Genomic DNA, 22,939 nt, shown 5'->3' on the forward strand with positions numbered 1-22,939 from the left:
GTTGCCTCACCTGTCAACACCATCGTAACCGCTACTACTCTGGCCCACTGAGAGTAATAATAGTGCCCGTAAGCATCCATGTAGCTGATCATCTGGCTTAGAAAGAGGGCTACACGGTCTGGATTCCCATTGAACGTGGCTTGTAAGGGAGGGAGACCCCATGGTATTTGCTGTACCCAAGGCCCTGGGATCCATGCAGGTGCTGGATCCCGTTCACGCCTGGACCGCTCTCCACCCTGAGGGGCTCTTTGTTCCCGTGAGCGGGACTGTCTAGCAGCAGGCTCACCTTCCTGGTCCTCATGATGCCCCTGACTATGTGGCTGTCGTCATGTACCATGTATCCCCTCGCTTGACGAGGAACCCCTACCCTTGGGAGCAGGGTCTTCATCCCTTCCGCCCCTGTATCGACTATGGTCTACTCGCAGCTTTGGACTGGCCAAACGCACCCTGGATTTGGACATTCCGCCTGTTGATGCTCCCACCCCACTCTGCCACGTATTTGACTGGTCTGCCCCAGGCGCCCAGGGCTGCCAAGAGGGGGCATCCCGAAAGCTAGCTTCCCCAAACCTCTCCCTCAACATATCCATGGTGGTTACACCGGGTCCTCCTCTTCCTCCTCCTCCGTCCATCTCCTTTCCCGCCACCCTTGGAATTGAGGGGCTAGAGGGAGGTTGGCTGACGTCTGAAACCCCAACTTCCCCAGTATAGCGGTACTTTGCCACCAATTTCCAGATGGTTTTCGAGCAGCTTCAGTCCCCAATGAATCCTGTCTTTCCTGCTTGTCTTCTGGGGGCGGGGGCGACACCACTCTGTTTGGGGCGTACCACTGGCTGTTCGCAATGCTCCTCCATCTCCACGTTCTCCTCCTCCTCTGCCTCCAGCTCCGTCCCCAAATCCAACACCATGGCATCATCCGTCACGTCCTCTGCCATCACAGCTGCTTGCAGTCCTCAGACAGAAGAATAAAGCGTCTCCGACTTTCTGTCAGCCTCCTCTGGAACCACCTGTGCTCTGCCGAACAAACACCACATGCACACACTCAAAGGTGAAGCTATCCGGTTTAATCGTAGCTTACACGGTGGTCATACAGTAAGCGCTGAAGTTTTCTGTTGAAAAACAAAGTCGGAGACGCCCGATTCCTCCGCTTATCTGGCTTTATAGAACGCCCTCAAGCGCCCCGCCCTTGCTCAATTGTGCATTTAAAGTGACCGCGCTATTTACTCCTTCAGTTACTTCCGGATCTCGCTGTCCCTCGTATTGAAGGGCGTTTGTTTCCTTTGACATCGTTTTATTGACCCTGTCCCCAGATTCCCTATACCGTCCACCACCTGATATCACCGTGCCCTGCTAAACGCTACAACGCCCCCCTTCACCGTGTCTCTGTTCTTCTGGCTTGTCACAGTCCCCGGGATCATGGCTGACACTCGACACCCAGGTCCTGAGCCATGGAGCGTTTTAAACGTGGTAAACCAATACCTTGAAGCGCACCCGGAAGATCACCGGGAGCCAGTGCAACTCGCACAGGAGGCATGTTACATGGGAACGCCATGTCGCTCCCATTACCACCCACGCGGCCGCACTCTGCACCAGTTGAAGCCTCCGGGTGCTCCTCAAGGGGAGCCCCATGTAGAGAGCATTATAATAGTCCAGGCGGGAGGTGACGAGGGCATGAGTGACCGTGTGTAAGGAGTCCCGATCCAGAAAGGGACGCAACTGGCAAATCAGGCGAACCTGATGAAAAATCCTCCCGGTCACGGCCGTCAAGTGCTCTTCTAAAGACAGCCGTGAATCCAGGAGGACCCCCAAGTTGCGCGCCCTCTCCATGGGGGCCAATGATTCGCCCCCAATAGTCAGAATAGATTTGGAAGGGACCTTGAATGTTGCAGGAATTGGGAATGTCTAGTCTACTGTAGTGAAAAGAAGGACTGGGGGTAACATGATAGCAGTGTTCCAATATTTGAGGGGCTGCTAGAAAGAAGAGGGAGTCAACTTTTTTTCCACAGCACCAGAAGACAAGATAAGACAAGGAACAGTGGATGGAAACTAAACAAGGAGAGAAGTTACCTAGAATTAAGGAGAAATTTTGTAAAAGTGAAGACAATTAGCCAGTAGAATGGCTTGCCTTCAGAAGTTCTGAGTGCTCCATCACTGGAGTCTTTTAAGAAAAGACCAGACAGCCACTTTTCTGGAATGGTATAGAGTCTCCTGCTTGAGCAGGGGTTGGCCTAGAAGACCTCCAAGGTCCCTTTCAAATCTGTTATTCTATTAGTAATGTATCCAGATTAGTTTTCAGTTTTCTTCCAAGTGTCAATTAGCTAAAATAATAAATGATAATGAATAAAAATAAAAGAATGACATTGCTATAGGTGTGTACTACCAGCCACTACCAGCAGAAAAAATACTGTGCATTCAGAAAGTATTCAGACCCCCTTCACTTTTGTCAATTTTATTATGCTGTAGCCTAATTCTACAGATGTTGAAATTCATTTTTTTTCTCATTAATCTACACTCAGTACCACATAATGACAAAGTGAAAACAGGTTTTTAGAAATGTATGTAAATTTATTAAAAAGAAAAAACTGAAATATCACATTGGCATAAGTATTCAGACCAGGGGTGGGTTCTAAATTTTTTTACTACCGGTTCTGTGGGCGTGGCTTGATGGTCATGTGACAATTATTTAGGGTTTAGCAGAGGTACTGGTCTACCAGGCTTTTAATTGCTTGCAGAGCTGTACCGATCTACCCATTTATTTTTTGCAGGCACTGGTCTACCCATTTATTTTTGCAGGCACTGATCTACTCATGTATTTTTGCAGGCACTGATCTACTCATGTATTTCTGCAGGCGCTGGTCTACCCATTTATTTTTGCAGGCACTGATCTACTCATGTATTTTTGCAGGCATTGGTCTACTCATTTGTTTTCTTTTAACACTGATCAGCTGTAGGGTGGCCCTTTGAAGCCCAGAGGCAAGAGTTTAAACAGTTTTTTTCCCTCTAGCCATCAGCTGGGACTCAGGAGGCAGCAATAGATTGGGGGTGGGGCCAAATAAAAGGTAAGAATAATGCGGGGGGTGGGGGGCATGGGGGGTGGGGCAGAACCAGTTCGGTGATGTCATATCGTCACCGCTACCGGCTCGGGAGAACCGGGCTGAACCAGGAGGAACCCACCACTGATTCAGACCCTTCACTCAGTACTTGAAGAACCTTGGCAGCTTTTACAGCCTTAATTTTGGGTATGAATCAACAAGCTTTACACACCTGGATTGCGGGATTTTCTGCCATTCTTCCTTGCAAATCCTCATAAGATGTCAGGTTGGATGGTGACTGTCAGTAGACAGCCATTTTCAGGTCCTTCCAGAGATGTTCAAGTCAGGGCTTGAACAATCACAGAGTTGTCCCTAAGCCACTCCTGTGTTGTCTTGGCTGTGTGCTTAGGAACATTGTCATGTTGGAAAGTAAACCTTCGGCCCAGTCTGAGGTCCTGAGCACTATGGAACAGGTTTTCATTAAGGATATCCTTGTACTTTGCTCCATTCAGTTTTCCCTCAACCCTAGCCAGTCTCCCAGTCCCTATTGCTGAAAAACATCCCCAGAGAATGATGCTGAACCATGCTTCACTGTTGGGATAATATTGGGCAGGTGATGAGCAATGCCTGGTTTCCTCCAGACATAATGCTTAGAACTGAGCCAAAGAGTTCAATCTTTAATCAGACCAGAGAATCTTGTTGCTGACAGTTTGAGAATCCTTCAGTTGCTTTCTTGCAAACTGAGCAGGTTTTCATGTGTTTTGCACTGAGGAGAGATTTCTGTCTAGCCATTTTGCCATAAAACCCAAATCAGTGGAGGGCTGAAGTGATGGTTGTCTTTGTGGAACTCTGTCCCATCTTTATACAGGATCTCTGAAGTTCAGTCAGAGTGACCATCGGGTTCTTGGTCATTTCTCTTACTAAGGCCCTTCTCAGATTGTTCAGTTTGACTGGGCAACCAGCTTTTGGAACAGTCCTGGTTGTGCTAAACTTCTTCCATTTGAGAATTATGGAGGCCACTGTGCTCTTATGAACCTTCAGTACAGCAAAAATTTTATTCTAGCCTTCCCCAGAGCTGTACTTTGTAATAATCCTGTCTCTCAGCTCTGCTTTGACCATGGCTTTTGCTCTGCTACATTATGCATTGTCAGCTGTGAGGCCTTCTAGAGAGAGGTGTGTGCCTTTCCAAATCATGTCCAATCAATTTAATTTACCACAGGTCAACTCCAATTAAAGAACATTGCTTCACCCAGGCTTATTGGGGTATTTCCTGTCAGGGTGGCAATTAATCCCATTCTGCTTTTGGGTAATTGTACCTTGATTAGAGAATGGATCGTGACCTTTCTTTGAAGTATACTTTAAGAAAATAAACCCGAGATATATTCTAATAAACACATTTTATTATAAAGAAGTAAAAACATCTTACTAATAAGTTAGTTACATCTTGGCAGCGTTCCTACCGGACCTCTTGGCAGGCGAACAAAGAAAGTTAGAAGAAAGTGAAAGAATGTGGATATGCGCAGTTAGCTTACTGATAAGAACTTGGCAAGCTACGGTAAGTCTGAAAGTTCAAAAATAAGAGCTCATGTGGTAAATACAAAAACTCAGTGACATTTCCTGTGGAACATCTGAAGGAGTTTAGGGGTTCGAATATTTCGGGCATTCACCCATTCTGATTGTGAAGTAGGGAAATGCTTCCAGGCCACTAAGTATTGTTCTTTCTCTTTTCACTTTCTGGAATCTAAACTTCCTTTGACTTCAAAATGCTGTTCTTCCTCTATGAGAATGGGCACTGGAGGGGTTGGCTGAGCAGGGTGAAGAGGAGATATCTTTTTAGGCTTGAGCAAACTAACAATGAAAGGGTGGATCCGATTAAGATTCTTTGGCAGGTATGATCTCTGCATAGTAACTGGGTTGATAACTTTTACAATTGGGAATGGGCCTACATATTTAGGTCCCAGTTTCTTTGATTTTTGGGTAGTCTATAAGTATTTAGTGTACAAATATATTTTATCACTCACTTGGAAGTCTTTCGGATTTGCCCTTTTTTTTATCAGCCTGTTACTTATGGACTTGATGTGCATCTTCCAACACCTTACGTGTTACTGGCCAGGTGTGTTGAAGCTGTTCAATCCCTCCATCAAGGAGGGAGGAAGAGGCTTCTCTTGAGGCAGTTCTGGTATGGGGACGAAATCCTGGCTAGAAGCTATCTTGGACGCAGTGAAACCAGTACTATTATGCACCGAGTTATTATAAGTGACCTCTGCAAATGGCAGTAGGTCAGCCCAATTATCTTGCTGATATTTTATGTAGCACTTAAGGTACTGTTCTAGAACCGATTTGTTGCACTCACACATTCCATTGGTTTGAGGAAGATGGGTGGAGCTTAGCCCTGGGTGGAGCCTTGGAGCCTAGCAATTTAAGAAATCCCACCAAAACTGGGAAGTGAATTGCACCCCCTTCCCATCCAAGATAATGCAGTCAGGAATTTCATGTAACCTATACACATGTTGAATAAAGTTTAGCAAATACCTTATAAGATAGTATTTTAGTGCAGGGAACAAAATGTACTTGTTTGGAGAAAAGACCTGTAACAACCCAAATGACTGTGTTCCCCCCCACTCTCAGGTAGCTCCACTATAAAGTCCATGAATATTTCCTTCCATTGGGCCCCTAGGACTAGCCACAGTCTGGTGGGCTTCCCTGGAGGCTGTTTAGCAGTTGCATAGATGAGAAAACTAAGTCTCAATGTCCCTTTTTTAAAATTTTTTAATTTATTTTTTTAATTTTGATTTATATGCCGCCCTTCTCCGGAGACTCAGGGCGGCTTACAATGCGTTAAGCAATAGCCTTCATACTTTTGTATATTTATACAAAGTCAGCTTATTGCCCCCACAAACTGGGTCCTCATTTCACCTACCTTAGAAAGGATGGAAGGCTGAGTCAACCTTGAGCCTTGGAAAGATTCGAACCAGCAGTAAATTGCAGGCACCTGTGTTAATAACAGGGTGCGTAGACCACTGTACCATCAAGGCTCAACAAAGGCCACCAAAATTGTCACTTGATCAAGTGCAATGTCTTTACAAAACCAAAATGACCGGCAGTTTTGGAATCATGAGCCCACTGTAGGATGGGGCCCCTTATGCTGGCAGACACATACAATTTGGCGCCAATCCATCTCACATGGTGCAGTCATTTGTGTGGGACAGAAACCATTCATTACTTTTCAATGCCCCCTTCAATTCTTCACACAATTCATGGAGCAACTCAGGCTCTGACTTTTTCTGAGCCCTGGTAGTCACTGGAGCAGCTAACTGTAGAAGGGATAACTGGCCGGATTACTTCAGCTCTAGCACTATTATATTGGGGTAATCTGGATAAAGCATCAGCCATGAAGTTCTCCCCCCCCCAGGGATGTAATGCAGCATGAAATTAAAGCAATTAAAGTACTGTGCCCAATGGACTTGTTTAGGTGACAATTTCCTTGGGTTTTTCAAGGTTTCCAGGTTTTTGTGATCAGTCCATACTTCAAAAGGTTGCTTTGCTCCTTCTATGAAATGCCTCCAAGTTAGCAATGCCCATCACACCTCAAATACTTCCTTCTCCCAGACTCACTATCTCCTTTCACTCTGTTAATTTTTTGGAGGTGTAAGTGCAGTGTTGTAAAACCCCTAGGCATTCGCATGCAGCAACCATGTCACTAGCATCAGCCTTCCTTGTCCCAGTATTTCGTTGGGATTTTCTCCTCTCTTTGTGTGCTGCTACACAGTAGCCCCCAACTACCATGTCATTTTGGCTCTTTTGGTTTGTGGCAAGGGATTCCCTTCCCTTCTCCCTGCTGGTTGAGGTCGGATTTTTAGGAGCATTCTTCTCCAATTCACAAGAGGGTTCCACTTGTGGAGCCAAGTCAGTCCAAGCAAGAGGGGTCTCTCTAACTCTGGTGCTATTGTAAAACTCAGAAGCTCTTTGTGGCTCCCCATTCTCATTTCCACAGGTTCTGTTACAAAATGAGCCAAGGACCCCCTGCTACCAACCCATCCAATTGGCAGAAGGCTATGGGCACCCTCAGTCCCAATTTCTCTACAACTTCAAGGCTAACCACACACCTGGTGCACTCTGAGTCAAATAGCGCCCTGGATAGGACGAGGGCACCATTAATTCCACTGGGATGGTCATGGGGATCACATGTCAACGTACCAAGGGGTTGTCATCAGAGTCAGTTTCATTCTCTTTCAGCGAGGTCGGAGTTCCCAACCCCTCCTGACCAAACTCAACAACCTCCATCCCCTTCAGAGTCATCTTACAGAGCCTCAGTGGCAGCTTCTCAGCCTTCCTATTCCCAGTGGCTACAGGTTTGGGGCTAGGTTTGGCAGAACGGCAGTCACTTGCTTGGTGCCCTTCTTTTCCGCACTTGAAGCAAGTCGTGGACCACTGTTCGGCAGCTTTCAGGGATTCTTTATGAGCAGGGAGCGAGGACTTGCTCCAGCCATGGCTGCCCTGTGTCGGTCTCTGGCCAGATCTATTTCCACTTCATCTGCCAGCATATATTAGTGTTGGAGGTCTTGAGAGGCCTCCTGCAAGATGCAGGTGTGATAGACTTCGTCATTAAACCCATCCTTGAAACATTCAACCAGGATCTCTTCAGGCCATGTGGACAGTCAACATACCAGCTTGCAGAACTCTGGAGAGTTTTCTGCTAACTACTGCCCCTGGGTGATGGTCTTCATCTGGGTTCTAGCTTTGCGCTCTGCTAGAGGGTCCTCAAACTGCTGGTGGAGGGCTGTCATAAACTGATAATAGTTTCGTAGCTGAAGGGCATTGTTGTTGTGAAGAAAAAACATCCACTCTGCTATAGCCCCTTACAGGGCCATGGTGACACATCTCACTTTAGTTGTTTCTGATTCCAATTTGTTCCCATACACCTGCATATAATTCCACACTTAAGCTAGGAAGAATCCAACAATTTGGGATGCCTGTCGAACTTCACTCCTAGCAGCAGAACTTTGGGGAACCTGGCACCTTCAGGGGAGCCGGAGCCACTGCAGCTGCTAGTGACAATGTGACTGCAGCCAGAGCCACCCCCTGTGGAGCAACTGAAGCAGCTGTGGAGGTGGCAGTTCCATTTGCCGCCTGGCTGGTCTCTTTGTGAGACTGCTTGGCAGACATCTAGGCAAGCATTTCTCTGGCTCTCTGATTTTCATTTGCCTCTTGCCACAGATACAATGCGTGGCTCAGCATGAAGTCCTCATGGTCAGAGTCAGGGGGAATTTCCCGACATTCTCCTTCATGCCCCTCCACTCTGTGGGATTCTCAATGCCCTCTGGTAATAGTCACCCCTGGTGGATGCTCCTCATGGTCCTCCAGCCATCCTACGTCTAGCGACCATCTGACTCGGACTGCTTCCTCATCAAGGTTCAGCTTCTCCAGCCATTCCATCTCATCTTGAATACAGCATGGCCTTGGGGGCGGGGTTGCTCTAGGGCTGTGGACTCTTCCTGGTTGCTCCCACGGGTTGACATTGCGTCCCCAGCCCCCACACTAGACTATGATCTCCAGGTTGGCCAATAAAGCAGATCTTGCCTTATGTCAGGTCTGCCTCTGTTCAAATCCTAAGTAAGAAAACCCATGACTCCGTTGATTTAGAGAAGATATACTTTTACTAAGAAAGAACTGATAGCAGCAAAAGCAGAGCAAGATCTGAGAAAAACTTCCACAAAAGTTACACATTGAAAGTCACCCCAAATAACTCCCATCCAGGGTCTAGCAAAGACCAATCAGCATCCAGCACCCATAATGTTATGGGAAAAGCTCCTCTGCAGGTATTGTATGCCTCTGGAGTCCCAGGACAGTTGGCCTCAGAAAAGTCCAAACAACTCCACTCAGCAGTGCAATAGCTCATGAGTACAAACTTCCCTTCCAATTCTCACAGGACCAACTCACTTCCCCATCCCAAATGCCTAAACCTCCCTCTCCATTTTTATGGCAGCCGAGAGCAAGCAAGCTGCAAAAAACCATGCTGGAGATCTTGCTGAAACTCTAACCTTTTCTGATGAATAAAACCTATTAGCAGGGCTGCAAAATACCTCAATTTTTTGCATAGGTGTAAATTATTTGTTCTTTAAAATAATTGTAAAAAGTAATCCAGTCTTGGCATTTTACACAATTTTATTCCAGTATTCATTCATTTACCATAGGTTTACATCTGCCATTATTAAATATACTGTGGTGGTTACTGTCTGATGTTGCAGAATTATTGAAACCCAGTGAAGAAGAAAGGAAAACTGTATCAAATTTAATGTGTTTTGGCACAAGGACCCTAAATTATAGATATATACCAGGGCTAAATGATTTGAAATCAAAAACAATGCTGGTATATAGGAAGAGAATCTTTAAGACAAATTATTTTTCTCTCCCCCTTTTTATCTACAACTGGTTCCTAACCAACCTAGCTGACAACATTGTAGTCCAAAAGGTAGAGAAGGGAACTAGACAGACAACCATACTGGACTTAATTCTTACAAACAGAGAAGAAGTGATAGAGGGAGTTATTTATTTTATTATTTATTTTATTAAATTTGTATACTGCCCTTCTCCTACTGGAGTCGGAGTGGTGCACAGCCAAAATAAAAACATCCCAATACAAAATTTAAAATTTGTTAAAAGAATTACACAACTTTGGCCTAAATTTAAAATTCCGACTAAAACCCATAGACAATTAAAAATCTAACATCTCAAAAAAAAAAAAAAAAAAAAAAGGCGGGGGGTGGGTGGGTTACGCCAGTCCTGCTTGGTGAAAAAGAAAGGTTTTTAGGGCACAGCGAAAAGCCCGGAGATCTGGTATCATACGTATCTCCGGGGGCAGGTCATTCCAGAGGGCAGGTGCTGCCACAGAGAAGGCCCTCCCCCTGGGGGTCGCCAGCCGATACTGCTTGGTTGACAGCACCCTGAGGAGTCCCTCTCTGTGAGAGCATACTGGCTGGCAGGAGGCTATCGGCAGCAGAAGGTGGTCCTGCAAATACCCAGGTCCAATGCCATGGAGTGCTTTAAAGGTGGTAACCAATACCTTGAAGTGCACCTGGAAGACCACCGGAAGCCAATGCAGGTAACGCAGGAGAGGCGTCACATGGGAGCGCCCCCTTGCTCCCATAATCCCCCATGCGGCTGCATTCTGCACCAGTTGGAGCCTCCGGGTGCTCCTCAAGGGGAGCCCCATGTAGATAGGGACTTCCTGTTTGCTGCTGGCTGCCGCCAGACGTTCCTTTGGGATCGTCAGCTTCCACTGCCTGTCAGAGCCGCCTTCACAACGGAACGGCGGCTCGAAAAAACTCCGTTCCCATGAGGAAACGGAGATAGAGCCGGCAGGGGTGGGTAGAACTCTCTGCAGAGTCCCAAAGGTTTTTCTTTTACTTTTGGGATGGAGCGGATGAGATGCCCCATATCCCCAGCCGCTGCTCCGGGCTTTGGGAGACCTCTGCTAATGCAGAGCCAGGTGTCAAAAGCAAGCCTGCGAATTTGACAGATTACTCAAAGAAAATGTGAGCTGGACCTGTAATACTGAAGCGCAAGTATTTTACTTATCTTTTAAAAATTACTTAGGAGAATAGAGGAAGAGAAAGAGGAAAAAAGTTTCTTTTTAAAATGGCGTCTGCCGCGGCTGGAGAAGAGTTTGAGAGGGAAAGTTCTTCCGTTTTTTATTATTACAATGTAGCGGAATAAATACCACTGGCTACATTTGTAGACAAAACTCCGCTCCTGTTTTTGTTTTTCTCTTTTTCCCCTGGAGGATTGTTGCTGGCTGGAAGTCTTTTGTCTTGTTTTTTTTTTTTTTTCTTTTTTCTTCTAACAAAGCCTGCTTAGGCGGAAACATGGCACTGAGGCTTGTGAAGTCAGACAAGCAAATAGGTGGGGGGGATTCCCCCACTAAGAATTTAAAGGAACAAGTTTTAACTCTTCAGTCCCAGAAACCTGATTTTAATATAATAGAATTTCTCTTAGAGGAGATTGAAAGAAGGGATGAGATTGTGAATCAGCAACTTGAAAAATTTAAGCAGGAAACTAAGGAATTGGTGAAATCCAAGTTTGACTTTTTGCAGCAAAAAATTTTAAAAGTGTCAGAATTCATGATTCGGTTGGATACAAATACTAATTTACTAGAGTCAAAAATGGATGAAATTCAAGATAAATTGGACAATAGAATTCAAAAAATTGAAAATGATTTGTTAAATATTCAGGATTATAGTTCAGAAGAAAAATTTAAAATGGATGCTGACCAAAAGTCTGGTAATGTAGAAAATCTGCAACAGAGGATTGAAAAAGAGGTTCTAAAGATACAATATAATTTCACAGAATATGCAATAAGACTTAGAGGTTTGCAGGAAAATAACAGAGATGACTTAAGGAAAATATCTTCTGAATTTCTAGCTGGGATTTTAAAGATTCAACCTGAGGAAGTGTTTTGTAGGATTGACAGAGCTTATCGAATAAACTCCTGGACTGCCAAGCAAAGGCAATTGCCTAGAGATGTGGTAATCTATTTTTCAGATAAAGAAATTAGGAATAAAATTGTGCAAAATTCCTTCAATTCTAATTTGCAATTGTATGGAAGAAAGATTTGGATTTACAAGGAACTCCCACCTAAGATATTAATGGAAAGGAAGAAATTTGGCTTTCTGGTGTCTGAGTTAAAAAGGAGAAATATTCAATTCCGGTGGGACGTCCCAGTTGGTATTATATTGAGATATCAAGGAGAAAGATACCAGTTAAATACTGTTGAAAGAGCGGAAGAATTTTATCAAAATAGGTTGAAAATGAATTTAACGTCTTCAGATATAATACAGGATAAGCAGAAGGAGCTGGAACTAAAGACAGAGACTGTACCAGATAAATTGCCTTTGGATTTATCGGATACCCCAGCTGGATTATCTACAAATTTGAGAGAAGTGCCATCTGATTTTAATGTGATGACTTATCAAGGCAAGGACAAGCATGGAAACCAATTAGAGGATATACAAGGGATAAAAAAGAAACGCGAGACACAAAAAATTAGGATGGAAGTCAAACCCACAAAAAGAAAACAAAAAAAGAAATAGGTTGTACAAAAATAGAAATTTCTAACCCAAGCAACAGTGAAGCCAGTGATTTTAAAATATGAATGATTATGTGAAAACATAGAGGAGGCGACATATTGGTCAATATCATCCTGAGGATAGTGGCAGATCTCTGCATTGCCGTAATTTTGGGACATGGAAAGAGCCTCAAATTGATGGTTTTGAATTATCTACTTTGAAACTTCTTTTTGTGTTGATAAATATATTATAATTATCTTGAATTATAAGGCAAGAGAATCACATTGGGACATGCAGAAGATCGGGTTGTTACCCAATACGATGATGGAAATTAATAATCCTGATGAAACCCACAATTATTATTATATGGAATATAATTATAATGTCACTCGGGTGGTTGTTTTTACTTTTATATATATAAGAAGATGTTTACTACTGATGGGGGCAGATATGATTGGAGATCTTGAATAAACTGTTGCATCAGCAAGCTATGTTACCCTATTATGGATGTTGGTTTTAACAATCCAGTGGAAAGACTTCAAGAAGATATTATATGGACTATAAATTTAAAGTTATTGTCTTTTCTTTTTTTATTTAGATATAATGGAATATATATATATATATATATTTTTAAGTAGTGTGGGCAGTGAATTAAAGATATCAAGAATTGTTGTGTATGGTAAATTTGTAAGACAGTGGGTGAATAAGCTAGCTACAGACTGATTAGTTTAAGAAAAGGGATTTTTAAGTGATACATTTAGGGGAGTGGAGGAAATGGATAGAGTGGAATAAATGTTAAATTAGATTTTATGGGGAGCCCGCTTTGAAATGTTATTAAAGTAGGACTTATCGTATAGTTTTAAAGTGGAAGGTGGTTTTGAATTGTTGCAATAATGTATAGATATAAAACACTATTATGCTAAATTAGAAGTTATTTTATAATAGTTATAGTATAATGTGTTTGTTTTTTTTTTGTTTTTTTTTCTCTTCTTCTTTTCTGAAATGTATGGATAAAGGGGGATTTATAATACTTTTAGTAAGTAAAGGTCAGTATTTTGAGGAGGGAGTAAGTAATCTGTTATGAATTAGGGTTTTTTTTTGTTACGAAGAAGTCACAGGGGGGGAAGGGTGGGGAGGGGGGGTTAGGGAGGGGGGGAGGGGGGGGAAAAAGGGGGAAAAATTTGTATTTGAAAACCTTTTCAATAAAAAAAAAAAAAAAAAGGGGAGCCCCATGTAGAGAGCATTGCAGTAGTCCAGGCGGGAAGTGACGAGTGCCTGAGTGACTGTGTGTAAGGAGTCCCGATCCAGAAAGGGACGCAACTGGCAAATCAGGCGAACCTGATGAAAAGCCCCCCTGGCCACGGCTGTCACATGCTCTTCTAAAGACAGCCGTGCATCCACGAGGACGCCCAAGTTGAAACTGTAGGAACCTTGGAGAGTGACCATGTCATACTAGAATTCAACATAACATAAACACAAGCAATAAAACATTATGTTACCAGAGTCTTAGATTTTAAAAGAACTGATTTTAACAAATTCATAGAGAACTTGGCAAAGATTCCTTGGATGAAAATCCTAAAGGTGAAAACAACTCAAGAATCTTACGAAACTGAAAAATATGATCATAAAAGCCCATACCACCATAATGCCACTGAAAAAGAAAAACAAGAAATCCAAGCATGGCTGTACAAAGATCTCTCTGACAAATTGAAAGACAAAAAGGACAAGCACAAAAAATGGAATGAATGGTATCTAGCAGTGGAGGAAGCTGAAATCAACATGACACGAAATCAATACTGGGGGGGGGGAGAGCTTGGAGAAGATCCCCACCCCAGGGGAAGAGGGAACATTTCAAGCCACAAACAGCCTTAGCACCAAGACCATAAGGCTGCTTCAAGTGCAGAAATGAGGGACACTGTGCAGCAGAGTGCCATTCAAAGATTTCCGCCAGGAAGCCAGAATGCTTGTCTAGAGGAAAATCCATAGAATCAACCGCCCGAGAGAAAGAAACCACTTTGAGAAGCAGAGAAGCCATAGAGTTTCACACCTCTTCCACCCCGGAAGAAGAAACTGCCCCCCAACATGAGGACCTGAGTCCATCCAAAAGCGACCCAGATGACAACCCACTGGTAAGTGACTCAATTGAGCCCCTCACTCTACCCCTAAGACTTTTCATCCAAGATATCAGCTTTATTGGACTCAGGTTGCACCCAGTGCCTAATTAGCCCTGGCGAGGAAATTGGGGATCCACCTTAAGAAACTGAAAACCCCCATCGCATTCTGCCAACTAGATGGGATAGTAGCGGGGGGGGGGGAGGACCAGCCATTTTTGCCATCGAACCTCTGCAAATAAACATGGGGAGCCATGACGAAATGCTCACGTTTATCGTAGCACCCGGAATGGAATGGCTGCTAGTCCTAGGCCTCACATGGCTGAGGAAATGGAACCTAAAAATAAATTGGAAAAAGGGTCTGTAAGATTCCAGGGGCACATGACATTTGTAGCTTAGATAGAAGAAAACCCCGGAAAGGGGTGGTGGTAATGAAACAGCAATGCCCGGCTGGGCGGTACCAACCCAGGGGATCCAAAAAGAATACAGGGACCTAGTATTTAGCGAACAAGGCTCCAACGAGCTCCCCCCCAATGAGCCACCAATTGTGCAATTGAAATATTGCCAGGGGCTAAACTTCCAAAACCAAAAATGTATAGCATGTCCCCCTGAGAACTCAATGAGCTAAGTGCATTCATTGACAAAAACCTAGAGAGGGGATTCATTGAGCCTACTCAGCCAAAAATCACAGCGCCAGTACTCTTCCATGAGAAAAAAGATGGCACTTTGCACCTTTGCGTGGACTACTGGAACCTGAACACAGTGAGCGTAGAAAATATGTATCCCCTCCCTCTCATGAAAGACATGCTAGCTCAGCTCTCAAAGGGGAAAATCTTCTCCAAACTGGACTTACGAGAGGCCTATTACCGCATCAGAATGAGAGAAGGGGAGGAGTGGAAAACTGCATTTAATACCCCACTGGGCTGCTACCAATTTAAAGTTCTACCATTTGGATTACAGGGTGCCCCAGCTGTTTTTATGCAACTGATAAATGAGGTGCTACACGAATGTTTATACAAAGAGGGTTTCTTTACCTTGATGACATTGTAATATACAGAGAAACAAAGGTGGAACATGTAAAATTAGTCCGGGCAGTCCTAAATAAACTACGGGCAGCCAAACTCTATGCAAAACTTTCCAAATGTGAATTCCACCAGGAGAAAATAAACTATCTTGGATACCGTATCTCCCACAAAGGAATAGAGATGGACCTGCAAAAAGTGCAGGCAGTAATTGATTGGGAACACCCCCCCCCCCACGGAAATAGCTACAAAGCTTTTTGGGGTTTGCCAACTTCTACTGCCAATTTATTCCAGCATTTTGCAAAAATCGCCCTTCCCATAACAAACCTGCTCAAAACAAAAGGGGAAATCAAATCAAAACCACAGCAACCACTAAATTGGACTATGGAATGCCAAGCAGCATTTGAGAAACCAAAACAACTGTTCTCTGCTGAACTGGTGTTGAAACACCCAGATCCAGAAAAGCCTTTTCTCATACAAGCTGATGCTAGTGATGTAGCAGTCGGAGCTGTTTAACTCCAAAAGAATGAATACAACCAACTGCAACCATACACTTACACCTCCAAAAAACTAACAGAAACAGAACAGAGATGGGCCATCTGGGAGAAAGAGGATTATGCAGTGCATTGGGCTAACAGAAACAGAACAGAGATGAGCCATCTGGGAGAAAGAGGCTTATGCAATGCGTTGGAGATATTTGTTAGAGGGAAATAAAATACCTTTCGTGGTCTGGACTGATCACAAAAACCAAGAAGCCCTTAAAACCTCACAAAAACTTTCTCCCAAGCAGGTCTGCTGGGTGCAATACTTTAAGAGGTTTGATTTTATGCTAAGATACCTCCCGGGGGAAAAACTTTCTGGCAGACGCCCTCTCCAGAAAACCCCAATACAATAGCACCAACTTGGAAGTAATCAAACCTCTACTTCAAAGCCCCCAGCTGGCAGCTAAAGTAATCACCAGGGTGCAAGCCAAACAAGAAACCCCCACCCCAACACCACCATTCAGGCTTTTAAGGAAGTCCTCCTCAAGGACGACTGGTTCCCAGCACACAAGAACAATTGCCTGATTAAAGATGACTTGGTGTGGGTGGGAGGAAAACTGTATGTTCCTGCAACCCAGAGACTAGACCTTATGAAGTGATGCTATGATTCCAGATTTGCGGGACATTTTGGATTTGTAAAAACCTTGCACCTAATCAAAAGACAATTTTGGTGGCCATCACTCAAGAAGGATATTGAGAGTTATGTGGGCAGTTGCCCTGTTTATGCTGTAGCAAAAAGAAGGCACGGGAAATCCCCCAGACTTTTACAAACTGTAGCCAAGCCTTCAGCACCCTGGAGAGAGATTTCCATGGATTTTATTGTAGAACTACCAGAAAGTGCTGGCAATACTGTTATTTGGGTGGTAACTGACATTTTTTCCAAAAGGTCTGCTTCACTCCCTGTCCCAAAATCCCAACTGCCAAAGCACTGGAAAAATTGTTCTTAGTTCACATTTATCGCCTCCATTACCAAAGGATAATTTCTGATTGGGGAGTCCAATCCACTTCAAAATTGGGCAAGTACATCCAGTGTTCCATTGTAGCTTACTCAAACCAGAGGTTACCTCTAACATCAGACCACCTACACCCACACCTCCAGCTCCCATTATGGTTGAAGGAGAACAACACTTTGAGATTAGGGAAATCCTACACACACACACACACACACACACACACACCATGGCTCCACGCAGTACTTAGTAGCATGGAAACATTTGCCACCATCTCAAAATGAGTGGGTGGCTAAGAAACACATCAAAGCCCCCACACTCTTAAGGAAATTCCACCTGAAATACCCAACCAAACCATCTTAATTTATATATGTTTTCCTTGTATCTTTCCAGGTGGATTATCCTTTTTTCTAAGGAGGACAGTATGTCAGATCCATGTATCTGCCATTCTTCAGGGGAAGGGTTTTTTTTAATTACTACTTTGCTTATTAAGTTCTTTCTCATATATCCTGTATCCTGAAATGTATTAGTTTATAGCTTTAGCCTGGCGCCTAAGAGCCCTGGCATTTTCGCACTTTTTGGGGAATGTAAGGGGAGGGCGGGCCATGTGGATTCTATCGCTCGAGAACCAGCGGAAGGATGACCCTGAGAAAGTTCCCTTATCACTTTCTCAGAGCAACTGGTACAATAACATCTTTTCGCACCTGTGGATTGGCTGAATCCACATCAGACTGTTGGAACAGGTTTCTAATTCCTTTATTCTAACTGTATGGCCTGAGGGCCCTCAGAGACTGCTTTCTCTTACAATTACCTAGTTTGGGTTATGAAACATCTGGAAGAAAATAATCAAGCTCAGAGAGCTCGGAGAATTTGGAAGGGTTCTTGGAGGTCTTCCAGTCCAACCCTCTGCTCAAGCAGGAAACCCTATACCATTTCAGACAAAAGGTTGTGCAATCAGACAAAGGTTGTCCAAGAGAGCACCAAAGATCCTTCATTTCAACCCTGAGCTATAAACATACTTAGACTTTAAACTTAAATTTCCCCATATCTAGGGAAAGCATTTTTTATATTCAGATCTGATTTTGAAGGTTTGCTTATAACATACTATAGTTAAAAGGGTTAATAAGCATGCTCTTAAAATAGAAAATTACTTTGTGCACTAGTTATTAGATTCTTCAAACTACTATATGTATAAACACCTTATGTGTGCTTATAGTATCAATATAAATGAATATGTTACTTGTGGTTTTCATGTTTCTTTGATTTTTCCATGCATCATAGATCTGAAGAATTATTTTGCACTCAACTACTTAGCAAACACTGAGAAAAGTTGCAGTAACAGATGAAATATCTTCATCTCATGATGAAACAGGTTATAAAATGAACCTGCAACAACACCAGGCTTGGTCTCTGAAATCTAGAATGGCTTATGGTAAGATTGCTTTTATCTCCCTTCAATTCAAAGGAGGGAGAAGAAGTGATGTCTGTAAATATACTGGATCTATTGTTATACAAATGCTGCAGAAATAATTGGATTGTTGGTTTAATAATGTGCCTTTAATTGGTGACTGGTAATGCATTGCATTATTACTAATATTGAATTGGAAAGAAAAGGGGATTAATAGTGAAATACTTCATTAACTATCAGTGTACAATATGTCACAAGATAACATGTATTGGATAGTGTGGTAAGAGAAGTCTCTAAATTTTAAGAATGTAATGCCACAAAAGTAAATTATGATCTGAAATAGTAAGAATATTTCATGATGGAAGGAATTACTCATGACACAAGAATAATTGATTCTTAGGGTTTTTCAGGTAATAAATTTCAACTGTTTCTGCAAACTATTTTTATACTCAATATATGTAGTGTGTCTGCATTTGTGTGTTCAAATCAGTTTTTTACTCCTGGACAAAGTCACTACACTGTACAACTCCCAGTGGTTTTCTTGGCAATCTATTCAGAATTGGCAAGCCTACATTCTGGAGCTGAGTAAGTAACTACCCAAGGTGACCCAGGTTACCAAACCAGCTCTGGTGTATGCATTTACAAGCTTAGAAAAAGACTGTCATTTAACGGGTTCTTCATCATTAAGAATGTACTAACAAATTAACAGAGTTGGAAAGGACCTTATAGGTCATCTAGTCCAACCCCCCCTCACGCAGGAGACCCTACACCATTTCTGACAAATGGCAGTCCAATCTCTTCTTGAAAGCCTCCAGTGGTGAAGCTTCCACAACTTCCGAAGGCAAGCTGTTCCATTGGTTGATTGTTCTCATTGTCAGAAACTTCCTCCTCATTTCTAGGTTGAATCTCTCCTTGGTCATTTTTCATCCATTATTCCTTGTCTGGCCTTCAGGTGCTTTGGAAAATAGTTTGACCCCCTTCCTCTCTGTGGCAGCCCCTCAAATATTGGAACACTGCTATCATGTCTCCCCTGGTCCTTCTCTTCACTAGACTAGCCACGCCCAGTTCCTGTAACCGTTCTTCATATGTTTTAGTCTCCAGTCCCCTAATCATCCTGGTTGCCCTCCTCTGCACTTTTTCTAGAGTCTCAACATCTTTTTTATAGTGTGGTGACCAAAACTGGATGCAGTACTCTAGGTATGGTCATACTAGGGCTTTTTAAAAAAAATAAAATAAAAAGTTTTTTATTAATAATACAAAATTAAAAAAAACATTGGACATAGATATGACATTGCTGGTTCCAAACATCTTCCGTCACTTTACAATAATATTAGTACTCATATAAACATATAGTTCTTAAGCTTTGTTCACTATTTAAGCATAATATGATATTAATACTTTCCCCCTTATTTCTGTATATTTATTTATCTCTTAAACATATATTTATCTACAATAACATCTATATTTTTGTTCTAATACTATACATTTGTTTTGGCTATCCTCTTGTTATCTATACAATCATAAAATTGTTCCCAGATTTTGTAGTACTTAGTTTCGCTTTTATCCTTGAGTTCCAAAGTGAGTCTGTCCATTTCTGCACAGTTAAAGCTTTTCAGTAATATTTCCTATTCAGTTGGAATATCTTTCTCTTTTCATTTTTGAGTGAAGGCTATTCGTGCCGCTGTGAGTATATGCAGTAATTCCCAATAAGAAAAAATCCGTTTTTGACCTCTATATCTATTAGCAAAATGTCTTCCAGCCAGTTCTTTAGTAAATTTCAAAAGTTTTGCGCCTTTGGGCATTCCCACCACATGTGGTAGTAATTCCCAACGGTCTCTCTACACTTCCAGCATATCGAGGATTTCCCCTTATTCATTCATGCTAATCTTGGGGGGGGGAGGTGCCACCTATAGAACATCTTATAGAGGTTTTCCTTGTAGGAAGTTGCTAGTGTCATTTTAAAAAAAAATTCCCATAAACTTTGCCAATTGTCCAAATCGATATTGTGCCCAAAATATTTACACCAAATTATCATCATTTCTTTCACCTGTTCCTCAATCATATCTTGTTCTAATAAATTTTGATATAGTTTACTTATGGTCTTGCCTTCCCTGTTAAATAAAATTTTATTTAATTCTGATTATTCTCGCTTTATACCCCATTCTTTTTTATCTTTGCTAAATTTAGATTGAATTTGGAGATACGCCCATCATTCCAATTCGATCCCTTCTTCCTTTAAAGTATTTCTCGCTTTTAATTCTCCTTTCTCATTCAAAATATCTTTATAGGTGACAGCTCCCCCTCATTTTGTCAAATTTGGATGTGTGTACATTTCTAATGTTGACACCCAATTAGGAATTTCCATATAATTATTTCTTTTTGTTTTTTTCCAAATATCCAATAGTGCTTTCCTAATATAATGTCTCCGGAAGTACTGATGGACTAAATGTTTTTCCTCCCATAGAATAGTGTGCCACCCTGTCTGTAAGTCATGACCTTCTAGTGCCAATAGTCTTGTGTTTTTAAGATGCATCCACTCACTTAGCCAGACCAACACCGCTGCCTGTTAATACTTTGTCCAGTCTGGTAGGCCAAATCCTCCTCTTTCTCTAGCATCTTGTAATAATTTGAATCTAATTCTCGGTCATTTCCCCTGCCATATGAATTTTGAAAGGAGTCTGTCCAAATTTGTAAAAAAATCTTTTTTGAGCCAAATTGGTATGCTTTGAAATAAAAACAACATTTTCGGAAGAACATTTATTTTGATGGTGGCTATCCTGCCCATTAGAGATAGCTGTAATTTCTCCCTTTTTTCCAAATCAGACCTAATTTGCACCATTATTTTGTCATAGGTATCTTCTCTAAATGTAATGCATCTCGCTGTCAATTGAATTCCCAAATATCTTATTTTTTTCGTAGTCTGAATATTTATCTTTCCCTCCAATTCTTTTTTTTTTTTTTTTTGCTCTTCAGTCATGTTTTTAACTATCATTTTTGTTTTATCCTTGTTTATTTCAGGCCTGCTACTTCCCCATAGTCCTCCAGCACTTCCATCAGCCTAAAACCAGATTGTGCAGGCTCTTCAATAATAAATACAAGGTCGTCTGCAAATGCCTGTACCTTAAAACTTTCTTTTCTTACTTTTAAACTTTTGATTTGTTTGTCTCCTCGAATTGTTCTATTTAAAGCCTCTAGTGATAAAATAAAAAGCAGTGGTGATAGCAGACAATCTTGCCTTGTGCCTTTTTGGATTAAAAAGTTCTTTGTTATTTCCCCGTTTATCACCACTCTGGCTTCTTGTCTGGAGTAGATTGTTTTAAACATCTTTATAAATTTCCCCCCAAAATCCATATATTTTAATTGTTCTAGTATGAAGTTCCATTTGACGTTATCGAACGCTTTTTGTGCGTCATTGAATATCAACGCCATCTGTTTTTCATTGTGGACTTCATAGTATTCTATCGTATCCAAGATAATCCTAATATTGTTTCTTATATGCTGTGCGGGAAGAAAACCATTTTGATCAGTATGAATGAAATTCTCTAAAATTTTCTTTATTCTGCCTGCCATAATTGTCATGAAGATTTTATAATCCAAATTTAATAGGGATATCGGCCTATAATTTTTAATATAAGTCAAATTGGAATTTTCTTTGGGAATCAATGTGATTGTTGCTTCTTTCATGATTCAGGTATCTTAGCTTCATTAAGTACATCATTGTACACTTCTAATAACAGTGGGCTTAATAATTTCTGGTGATTTTTATAAATTTCTGAAGGTAGACCATCTGGGCCTGGAGCTTTGTTACTTTTTTGTTTGCCTCAGATATCTCCCATGCTGTTATCTCATTGTTTAATAAATTTTTACCTTCCTCCGAGATTCTGGGCAATTCTGTTTTTTATAGGTATTGCACTTACTTTCTTCTATTTTCTCCTTATCCTCATATAGGTTTTTTAGAAACTCATATGCTACCTTCCTCTTTGCCTCATTTTGATAAATTAACTCTTTTTCTTCATTGTGTAATTTACTAATCTGGTTCTTTTCTTTCCATTTCCTTAGTCTATAAACCAGCCATCTTCCCGGTTTATCTGCATTCTCAAAATTTTTTTTAATGCTTTTAATTTGTTGTGTCATATTTTCCTTTCAATGATATTTAATTTGTGTTTAATTGTGTTTATTTGTTGTTTCAATTCCTGTTTTATGGGTTCTTTCTGCAGCTCTTTTTCCAGTTTGCTAAGATCTTCCTCTAAATTATTTTGCCGTTGTCTTTTTTGTTTGTTGTCTTTGGCCATGTATGATATTGCAATACCCCTCATAAAAAGTTTTGCCGTGTCCCACAGGTTCTGATTATTTGTATCCTCATTTTTATTACTTTATCCCCATTTCTTTCCCTCCAACAATCCTTTATGCTTAATTCTTCCACCATCTCGAAAAATGAATTAGGTAATATCCTTCTAACACCTTTCTTTCGTCTGTCATTTCTATAGTCTAGTTCTCTATCTACAATCGCATTGAAATCATCAATTATACACAAATTATCGCATTCTAAGTCTCTAATTACGTTATACAGTTTCTTATAAAATAATTTTTGGCCCTCATTTGGCCCGTATATTCCAACTAACATGAGTTTTTTCCCATGATAATATTCTATTATCAATATTCTGCTCTCTTCGTCTTTATACATCTGTTTGGCCAAAATACCCTCTTTTACATACATTACAATTCCCCCTTTCTTCTGCTGCGATGAAGATATGAACATCTTTCCTAACTTAGAGCATTTTAATAGGTACTGATGCTGCTTTTTTATGTGTG

General features: G+C 41.7%; 1 protein-coding gene across 6 annotated transcripts in view; it reads right to left on the reverse strand.

Annotated features, from left to right (window-relative positions):
• Window positions 1-22,939, reverse strand: part of GABRA2 (gamma-aminobutyric acid type A receptor subunit alpha2) — a 331,422-nt gene that overhangs the window by 21,429 nt on the left and 287,054 nt on the right. The window contains exon 9 of one of the 6 annotated variants that reach the window (XM_087875269.1): window positions 14,476-14,542. The exons of the other annotated variants lie outside the window; for them this stretch is intronic. Coding sequence (XP_087731395.1) covers window positions 14,520-14,542 — 23 coding nt within the window. The 3' untranslated portion in view covers window positions 14,476-14,519. The remainder of the gene's footprint in view (window positions 1-14,475; window positions 14,543-22,939) is intronic. 6 annotated transcript variants of the gene reach the window in all.

The sequence above is a fragment of the Pantherophis guttatus genome, chromosome 8 (genome assembly GCF_059756535.1).
Source record: "Pantherophis guttatus breed Tessera chromosome 8, ASM5975653v1, whole genome shotgun sequence".
In the NCBI taxonomy this organism is placed as follows: Eukaryota; Metazoa; Chordata; class Lepidosauria; order Squamata; family Colubridae; genus Pantherophis; species Pantherophis guttatus.